Raw genomic sequence first — 11121 nt, 5'->3', positions numbered from 1 at the left:
ATCTTAACTAGATCATAAAATTATTGTGCTACACATAGATATGACCTTTCAACTAGAAACAATCAAATCCTAGAAGTATGAATAGATTAGATCTACCTAGGTGATCAAGCCAGACAGACAAATCATATTCAATATCAATTAAGCTCAAGAGAGATGAAACAACCAAACTGAATTAGAACAAAGGTAGAAATCTCACAACCAAATTAATCCGCAGTCGTCAGTAGTTGGACGAGAAAAAGAGCTTTCATGTGACATAGAGCTCTCTAGAGAAAAGTAAAACGGAAGTGAGAAGGGTCAAGAGTTCCTTAAACCTAATCTCTTATGTATATCCTCTCAATCTGAAACTAATAAATGATAAAAACAAATCCAGACTGTAACTCCTTCAGCAAGAAATAACGACCCGGTAATGATCCTAATTGTGCATCCCAATCAGTGTCTCGACCCAATAGTGTCTCAGTCGTGCCTGGCTTGGCGAGGTTGAACCCGGAGTTGAATACAATGTTGCAATCCGCAATCATACGACCCAGCTCGAGCCCCTTTGCATCACCTACACTACTCGTCAAAAAGAAAGACGGGACATGGTGTTTTCGCATTGATTACAGGCAGCTCAACGAAGCAACTGTCAAAGCCAAATTCCTTATTCCGAACATCGAAGAATTACTAGACGAGTTGCATGGTGCATCATGGTTCTCGAAACTGGATCTACGAGCAAGGTATCACCAAGTACATATGGTTGAGGATGACATTTCTAAGACCGCGTTTCGCACTCACGACAACCACTTTGAGTTCAAAGTGATGCCGTTTGCGCTCACCAATTCCCCAACAACATTTCAAGCAAGGAGGATGTTGTATTTTCTCCACACCTTCGTGTTTTGTTCTAGTTTTCTTCGACGATATTTTGTTATATAGTGCATCGTTGTTTGAGCATTGCCACCACCTCGAACATGTACTTTAATTACTCCGCACTCATAAATTATTTTTTAAACAATCAAAATGTAGTTTTGCACAGCTGCAGGAGGAGTATTTAGGACATTTGATCTCTAAGGCTGGTGTGGCAACTGACACGAACAAGATACAAGCAATGCTCGACTAGCCGACACCCAAATCTATTAAGGGAGTGCGTGGATTCCGAGGACTGACGAGGTATTATAGGCGATTTGTACCTAACTATGGGTCCATTTCTCGGCCACTAACTGAGTTGCTAAAACTGGACAAGTTCGTATGGACTTCATCTGCAGCTGGTGCATTCCAACAACTCAAACATTTGATGAAAACAACACCTGTCTTAGCACTACCCGACTTCACTCTACCATTCATGGTGGAAACACATGCGTGTGACATAGGAGTCGGTGCGGTTTTAATGCAGGTCGGCCACCCCATTGCCAAAATAAGGCAGGCTCTTCAGGGAACTCATCTCCTTTTCTCCACTTACGAGAAAGAACTATTGGCCATATTATTAGCCATTGACAAATGGCGACACTATCTCAAACCTCTCATTTCTTCATCAAACGGATCATCAGCCATTGAAACACCTCCTCGGCCAGCGCTTAACCACTCACTTACAGAAGAAAGCGACAAGAAAATTATTGGGCCTCTCGTATTCAATAGAGTACAAACATGGCTGTGAGAATGGAGCGGCAGATGCGTTGTCACACCGTGACGAACCACAAACCGATTCACTTTGCCATATGTCAGTGGCAACACCACAATGGATGCATGAGATTATTACTAGTTATGACGATCATTAGGCTGCAAAAGAATTGTTGACAGCATGTTCAATCACCTCTTGATCAATACAGCCTCAGGAAAGGTATTCTGTGCTACAACAACAGAATTTACGTAGGCAATCTACCCTCCTTACAACGGAAAATTATTAGGGCTATGCACGAAACCCCCGTAGACGGACACTCAGGGATGCAGGGCACTTATCAACGCCTCAAACCTTTATTTTATTGGTTGGGAATGAAATCCCATGTCAAAGAGTTTGTGCGCAGCTGTGTCAACTGCCAAATGAAAAAAGCAGAGCATGTTAAGTCTCTGTGGCTTCTCCAACCATTGCCAATTCCACAAACAACTTGGAATAGCATTGGCATGGATTTTGTGGAGGGCTTGCCAAATTCAGCAGGTTTCGACACTATTCTGGTATTTGTTGATCGACTCACCAAGTACGCCCATTTCCTCCCTCTTAAACATCCATTAACGGCATCCAGAGTTACTCTATTATTCCTCGACTCCATTTTTAAGTTGCACGGCTTACCTGCAAGCATTGTCTCTGATCGCGATAAGGTCTTCGTGAGTCACTTCTGGAAGGAATTATTCAGGGCATTAGGCACGAAGCTTCACATGTCCACTGCTTATCACCCGCAATCGGATTGTCAAACCGAACGTTTCAATCAGTGCCCGGAAAACTTCTTGCAAGATATGACTTCAGACAAACCCAAGAATGAACTCGTTGGCTATCTTTAGCTGAATAGTGGTACAATACTAACTAGCACACAACCTTAAAATCCACTCCTTTTCAAGCACTGTATGGATACCCGCCCCCACGATTAGGCATTGATGCCTCGTCCATAACTACAACAATAGTGGAAGATTGGCTCCATGAACGAGAACTTGCCTTATATTTTAACTAAAGCTGAATTTGCAAAATGAACAGGTTTGCATGAAGCAGCTCGCAGAAACGAAGCGCAACGAACGCACGCTCTTAGTAGGCAATTTGGTCTACCTCAAGCTGCAACCATACCGTCAAAACTCTCTCGCCCTTCGAAGAAATATGAAATTAAGCTCCAGGTTCTATGGTCCATACAAGGTAATTGAGCAAATCAACATTGTGGCTTACAGATTGGAATTACCACTAACATCTCACATACACCCTGTGTTTCACATTTCTCAGCTCCAACAGTCACGAATAATGGTGACATATTTGTGCAGCCAGAATGCATATTGGATACAAGAGTTTCATACCTCAATTATGGCGACCCAATAACGGAGTGGCTCATCAATTGGGTGAACTTAGACAGTTCTGAAGCAACTTGGGAACACACTGGTCATGTGATTAGCCAGTTCCCTTCATTCACTGTTCAAGCTAAAGGACAAGCCTTGTCTAGGGGGGGGGGGGTGATGTAATATCCGGGGGTACATTAGTAATATGCACCACACTCTATCCTGGAAGTATTGAGCATATAAATAGCTGAATGTTGTACTATTTTGGGCATGAAATGGAAAGATAGTTCTCTCAATTTACCGAACTATCAAACACTCTCAATCGATTCTTCCCTTCCTTCTCTTCCTCAATTCAATATTCTGATCTCCTCACGAGTCAGGGTATAACAAATTGATTGAAGGTAATAAGTTATTTTGCAATTAAGTTTATTTGTTCGAATTAGAGTTGAGCATAATTTTTTTTCTTAATAAGTACCCCGGTTTAACTTATATCTTAAGACATAGATGAAGATCCAAATCTAATACTAATAACTTTTTAATCCATACTAGTTTAAGATCTTTCCATGTACATATAATTGATGTATAAATTGACTTAATAAATGTATTTTGCATAAATATTTTATATGTTAATAAAGATAGATAAACTCAATAAACATGAATTATATTTAACATATTGATTTAAAAAAATAACTGTTAAATTGATGAGGCTAAAAGTCATTATGCAAATCAATGTAATCCTAACTAGCTACTCTAAATAATATAGAGGCAACCAAGAGTTGAATTTCTAAGGAGTCAGATTATCAATTCTTGTGAAATTGAGATGATTAACTAGTAAGAAACAAAAGGGGGGTTGTGATGCAAATGAGTGAATTAAGATTGTGATGTAGACACCGTAAATGCCCCAATCTAGACACCAATCACCTACAATTGAACAAGACTTGAAGCAAATGATGGGGACGACTTTATGGACTTGAAAACTGACTCTAAAAGGACTCAACAATTATGGAAAACAAAGGTAAGAAGTCGGACTCAAAAAGGGAAAAGAAGATAGTAATAGTGAACAAACTATCCATCTAGGAAATAAATCCTATGAGATCAAAGCTCGTATAGCCTAGATCCAATCATGAACGATCCATTCACCCTACAACCTTACACAATCACCTATGGAGGAAGTGAAGCACAAGGAGGATGGACTATGGTTGTTGTAGCACCAATTACGTCTCACAATTGACAACTAAAAAAGCAATCTAGATCAAGACAATCACACCACTCAAACTCTCTACAATTCTCTCTAGAATGTGGGAGTTTCTATGGATGTCCAATTCAAAACCAAACTGCAATATTTCGTCCAATCAAACGTACAAAGAAAATGTCTTTTTGGCTTTTAAATTACCTCCTAAATGAACCGGCCAAATAATACACAAAACCATAAACAAATAAGGGAAAACATGCATGAACCGGCTCCTAAAAGTCTATGAACCGGCCCCAAAAACCAACAAAAACTTAAACTGGTTCAACACATATAAAACCAAGTCTAAAACACTTAAAAACATTGCAACTTCATTCGTTAACATCAACATGTTGAGGACCTTCATTCCTAGCTTTCTTGGGACACTTTGGCATGACTTCCATGGACATTCTCTCAGCTTTAAGCCTTGTGAGAGGACCTAGATCACTTAGCTCATGAGGCCTAGTAGTTACCTTGGATGCCCCTGCATTAGATTAGTTTTAAAAGTAATATGATGAGAAAGCGTTCCGTTCAACAAACATCCACACAACAGATAGTTAGGTTGATCATTGACAACTATAAACCCTAAGTTCAACAACTCGTATGATTGTCCTAATCCTTGTTTTCAAATAGTTATTAGTCCAACTAGTTCTAATAACTCTTACTAAGCTATAACCTGAAACTATCAAGATTTAGTAACAAAGCAGCAATGAACTCATGAATAGATAGGTGGATGCAGTACCATTGACTTACGTCGATATTTAACATGAAATCACCCCTCTCTAAAATAGCAATCTCAACTAGATCATGCAATTGTTGTGCTACACATAGATATGACCTTTCAACTACAAACAATCAAATCCTGGCAATATGAATATATTAGATCTACCTAGGTGATCAAGCCAGCCAGACAAATTAGATTCAATATCAATTAAGCTCAAGAGAGATGAAACAACCAAACTGAATTAGGAAAAATGTAGAAATCTCACAACCAAATCAATCTGCAGTCTTCAGCAGTTGAACGAGAAAAGAGCTTTCGTGTGACATAGACCTCTCTAGAGAAAAGTAAAATGGAAGTGAGAAAGGTCAATAGTTCCTTAAACCTAATATATTATTTATATCCTCTCAATCTGAAACTAATAAATGATAAAACAAATCCAGACTTTAACTCCTTCAATAAGAAATAACGACCTCGTAATGATCCTGATCGCGTATCCCATTCAGTGTCTCAACCCAATAGTGTCTCAGTCGGGCTTGGCTTGGCGAGGTTGTGTCGTCCTCCTCATGCCATCTTCCTCGTACGATCAGGTGCGCGGTCGTGCGGATAAGGGCGCGGTGGCGCCCTAGCCTCTGATGTTCTAGTGTAGTCGCGCCTAGTGTTATGCAAACGCACCTTCTTCTTAGCAGCAATCTTCTCTTCGTCTTCATCTCTATCTCTGTAATCCTGATGAATAATGCCTACTGCACTGCAAGCTATGGATTAAAGGAATTCGTCCCATAACGTCACCAAATCACCCATATGACATACTAATAACCACTTTATTGAGCTATACAGGACATCACCTATTATAAATCATATTATGAAATACCTTCTTATATACTACATTAATTGTTCTGTTCGATGGATGGTTTTCCTTATCATAAATCAAAATAGTCAATCTCTCTCTACTTGTAACCCTTGAAATTGCAACATAAAACTGACCATGAGTTAATACCGGTTTTGATAGAAATAATCCAAACCGAGAAAGAGATTGTCCTTGTTTTTGTTGATGATCATAGAAAAACAAACAATGAATGGAAATTCCCTACGCTACATGTTAAAATGAAATATGACGTCGAAAGGAGTGAGAAGCAAGCGAGGGACGATGACAACTCGGTATTTGCTCCGCACTTTAAGGAAAACAAACACCGGACTATGCAGAAAATGTGAGATGCAAATCTTCACTAAAAATACCTAAACAATTCTTAAACCTAACTAGCAAGTAGTAAAGAAGAAAGTAAGGGGAGAATCCACATGGAGGCATGTTATCAATTATTTTTGAAGCAATTCCAAATATGCAACTCAGAAGTAACGAAAGGGGATTTGGAGAAATCTATAACTAGAAAGTAAAAATAACAAAGTGTCAATCAAAGAAAGATCTTAGTAAAGCGTCGAATCAGTATTCAACATTGTTGATGATCATAGTAAATCCAAAGATTCTACCTTCGTGTAATTGTTCTTGTTACTATACGAAAGTCACTAGAACCTCGAAACAGAGCATCCTAATCCTATCTACCTTATTTAACCACGACGAACCCATCAATGATTCAAACTAATAGGCATTAAGCAAGGAACACCAAGATACAGAAATAGCAGAGTGGTTATCATATAATTCAAGTCTCTACACAATAACCTAGCACAAATAGATACTAGAATGATATGCTGGCTTCAAAGGAATATAATGCATCTAACAGGTACAAACTATCCCAAGAATATGATAAATTAAATATTATCCTATATTATCAGACTAGAACTCAATCTATAAATCAACAATGTTCAGAAGAAGAGACAAGAATGATATTAGATAAACTCACATCAAATACATCAACCTAGTTTTCCTAGTTATGCATTATCACATCTTTACATCTTTCTGCGGGATTGAAGATTGAACTTTGCTATTTTCTTTTCTCTTTCTCTCTAGCCTCCATGACTAAGAGGAACTAAAGTCCTCTTTTTACCACTTGACTTCTAGAAGTTTAGAACTTATTGACATAATGAGTATTCTTCTATCGTATTGAAATTTCTATCCAAGTTATTTATTTATCTTGAGATTAATATCTAATTGAATTTTGTTGATTTCTCTAGCCTCATCAACTAGGATTATTCATATTATTCATTGTGGAAGGATCTATTGGAACAATTATTTTATTAGTGATACACAATATATACGGAGCATGTTGCATGTATCTAATGTTAGGGAGATTGAATTATATTTGTTTGGTGGATTGTCTTATTGCATATCTCTTGTGAAGTCCTTGTTTGAATGCAATATACTATTGTGTCTTGCGAGTAGTGAGAACTAATAAGTGATAACTACTATCAAAGTTATTTGATTAGATAGTTAAATATGACCGTGAAAAGGGTAACAATTGGGAGTCAATACAGTATTATGAAGGACACAGGGATCAAGACATTTAGATTATAGACGAAAAAGTAGTCAAATGAGGTGCCTTTCTCCATCATTAATACAAATTCAATCATTTGCATGCTTAAGTCTTTCAACACAATCCAAATCATACCCCCTTGTTTACTTGCTTTTGTGTTACTTGCATTGGTTACGTAAAAAAAATTGATCACAAGTAATCTACTCTTTGTGGGATTCGACCCTAACTTACCTTATACTTATTATTTGGTGAAGAATGTATTACTTTGATGCAATACATGGATGTAGGGGTGAGCATCGGTGCAAACCCGAAATGATTTAAGATTTTTTCATTAAACTTACATAAAAATAAATAAATAAATTCTATTTTTATTATTATTTATATATGCAGTATTGTATCAATATAAAACTATTCTATGGTATTTAAAATTTATAATAAACTATTTATATTACCATATATAATTAATATTTAATAATATTATTTTATTTAAAAACTATCGCTTCGGACCGGACTGAACCGACCCGAATTAAGCAAAATTTTGGATCGAAGACCGGACCGAATCACATCAGCTTCGTTTATTATTTTCCTAATCCGAAAACAAATTCTTGATCTTGGTCGAAATTTAATTATTTTTATATTCTATTTCCAAATTTATAATTTATTATAAAGTCTTAAATATGTTATTTGTTTCTACTAATCAAGTCTTACCAAACCTGTATATCTTATGAACAAAATATACTTTCTTTTCTATGTTCATAATTCGATTAAAGCCAAATTCAATCAACACGTTAGATCATTTGGATTAATTTTTCAATAGAAACTGGAATCAATCTATGTATATAGTATTAAAATAATATGATAAATAACTTATGTGTCAGCCTTTTTTTATTCAGACAAATATTATCTTCTCATTCATTTTAATTAGTTTTTATACATGTCAAATTCTAAGAGTATTATCATTATTAGACTATAGTCACATTACATCCAATTCGGCGGACATGTGGTAGATTTTATACACCTCTCCTCCACTATTATATAACTAGCATATCATGACTTAATAAAAGAAAACAATGTTATTTAGATAACCTTTTAGTTTATACAAGAAAAAAACCTAGCATTATTTTTAAAAAATAATATTATCTTTTATATTTGATTATAAATATATCATATAAAGAAAAATATCACCTCTCCTTCTAAAAAGCATAAACCAAACGGCCAAAGCCTACAAGATTTGCATACCCTATTTCCTTTTGTTTGTTTTTCATTTTACATATCATCAATGAAACTCATTTCACATTTTTCTTATATCAACAATTTTATTACCAAGTTCATCATTCATTTTGCTTGAGTATATAATTTTTTTAACTATAAATTATCAAGTCATTTGATTGTTTTTATAATAAATGGTTAAAAAGAACTCTTATATATATAATTATTTAACCAAATTATAAAGTACAAAATTTATAACTCATATATTATTTTTATTTTAAAAAGTACCTTTCTATATAAAACCAATCATTAAAATAATTATGTAGTTCCATTGTAGATAGCCTAAGGCAGAAGTTCCATATGAGACTACCCATTGATCAAATGCAGATGCACTAGTTAGTAGTTCCATGATGACTCTCCCGGAATTCATTTTTTGTTGTTGAAAAACGACTCATCCAAATTGCCATTAACCAGAGTCCGAATTCATGACAAAACTCTATTCTTAATCTCTAAGACCTCATTGCACGTCTCCGAGTAATGATACAATCTAAATACATATGCGAACATTCCAGAATATAATATAAAAGCTCTCCATCATATTATCATCATTATAATTTTAGTAAGTTGCCATCCAATATCAAGCTAGTTCAAATATCTGTATGCAATCTCTCTTGCCATCGTGCAGCCAATCAAGTGTGATTGATCTTAATACTTTAGGCACGACTAATCCAAATGAAAAGAGCCTATAAATCCAAACCATATATCTCAACAATCATCTCATCTTCTTTTGTTCTCTATAGCTAAGGGCAAATAAAACAAAAAGGTTCAACAATGGCTTCCACTAGTCTCTTGATATCCTCCCTACTTGTGGTGTCTATGGTAGCCATGGTCTCTGCCGATGGCTACTACAGCTCATACACACCGTCTCCAGAGTACAAGTCACCGGAATATGTTCCTTCTCCTTCACCGTATTACAAGAAGCCGTCTTATACTCCTTCACCCGTCTACACCCCGTCTTCCATTTACATTCCAAAACCTGAAAACAAACACACCTACATACACTCCACCACCCATTTATATTCCAAAACCAGTGTACCATCCCACACCAGTTTACAAGACTGTTTACATTCCTTCCCATGTGTACAAGAGTCCGTTGTACACTCCTTCCCCCGTGTACAAGAGTCCAATGTACACCCCATCTCCCGTGTACAAGAGCCCAGTGTACACCCCATCTCCCGTGTACAAGAGACCAGTGTATACTCCATCTCCCGTGTACAAGAGTCCCGTGTACACCCCTTCCCCTGTGTACAAGAGCCCCGTGTACACTCCATCTCCCGTGTACAAGAGCCCCGAGTACACTCCATCTTCCGTGTACAAGAGCCCCGTATACACCCCTTCCCCCGTGTACAAGAGCCCCATCTACACTCCTTCCCCCTTGTATAAGAGCCCCGTGTACACCCCTTCCCCCGTTTATAAGAGCCATTTGTACACCCCTTCCCCCGTGTACAAGAGCAATATGTACACTCCTTCTCCCGTGTACAAGAGCCCCGTCTACATCCCATCTTCCGTGTACAAGAGCCCAATGTACACTCCATCTCCCGTTTATAAGAGTCCGGTCTATATCCCAAGGCCTATTTACAAGGTCCCAGTATACCATCCTATGCCAGTATACAAGCCCGTTTACATTCCAAAACCAGCTTACACACCATCTCCTATCTACACTCCAACACATGTATACAAGGCTCCATCATATAAATACAAGGCTCCTGTTTATACTCCGTCTACCGTATACAAGAGTCCAAGTTACACCCCTTCTCCAGTCTACTAAAGCCGGAATTAATTTTTGGGTTTGGGCACTTCCCTTTCATTTTCAAAGAAAATCTTGAGCAATGTTGAAATTCAATGAATTAGTTGTTATTTTTTTCATTATCTTATATTTAAAATACTATAAAAAAAGTTAATATATTGATTTACATATTAAGTATTGTTTTGTACTGTTGTTATATATAATTAATATAATCGTGTAATATCCGGGGTACATTAGTAATATGCACCACACTCTATCCTTAGAAGTATTTAGCATATAAATAGCTGAATGTTGTACTATTTTTGGGCATGAAATGAAAAGAATAGTTCTCTCAATTTACCGAACTATCAAACACTCTCAATCGATTCTTCCCTATTCTCTTCCTCAATTCGATATTCTGATCTCCTCACGAGTCAGGGTATAACATTTGGTATCAGAAACAGTCCTTCCTTGGCAATGGAGGATGGCACGCGGATGAAGACGATGGAGGACGCGTGGAAACGAACGGAACAACAGCTTCACGAACTTCGCCAGTTCCAAGCTTCTGCGAGAGTTTTCATGGATTCAGAGTCTCGATTAACAGCGGAATCGGACAAAACAAGGCGATTGCTGGAGGAATTAAGTCGCATCACCGATAAAAAAACTCGACAATTGGTTGAAGCATGCAAAAATACTGAGAGGCGGATTGAGCTTTTGGTGGAATCGGGCAGAAATGCGGATAAAAGATTGGATAGCCTCACCGAATTGGTACGTTCTTGCCTTTCACTTGAGCTATCATGATCGGAAGGGC

At 37.2% G+C, this 11121-nt stretch overlaps 1 protein-coding gene across 1 annotated transcript; it reads left to right on the top strand.

The window, feature by feature from the left end:
• The first annotated feature begins 9473 nt into the window (after positions 1–9473).
• LOC141249479 (uncharacterized) lies at positions 9474–10352 on the top strand. Its single transcript, XM_073669629.1, has one exon. The coding sequence runs from the start codon at positions 9474–9476 to the stop codon at positions 10350–10352; it is 879 nt and encodes a 292-aa protein (XP_073525730.1).
• Positions 10353–11121: the final 769 nt, after the last annotated feature.

This window comes from Phyllobates terribilis, unplaced genomic scaffold (genome assembly GCF_046119375.1).
Source record: "Phyllobates terribilis strain yellow unplaced genomic scaffold, ASM4611937v1 Scaffold_4606__1_contigs__length_59005, whole genome shotgun sequence".
Taxonomy (NCBI): domain Eukaryota; kingdom Metazoa; phylum Chordata; class Amphibia; order Anura; family Dendrobatidae; genus Phyllobates; species Phyllobates terribilis.
Note: the sequence above shows the minus strand (reverse complement) of the source record. Positions and strands in the feature narration are given on the sequence as shown.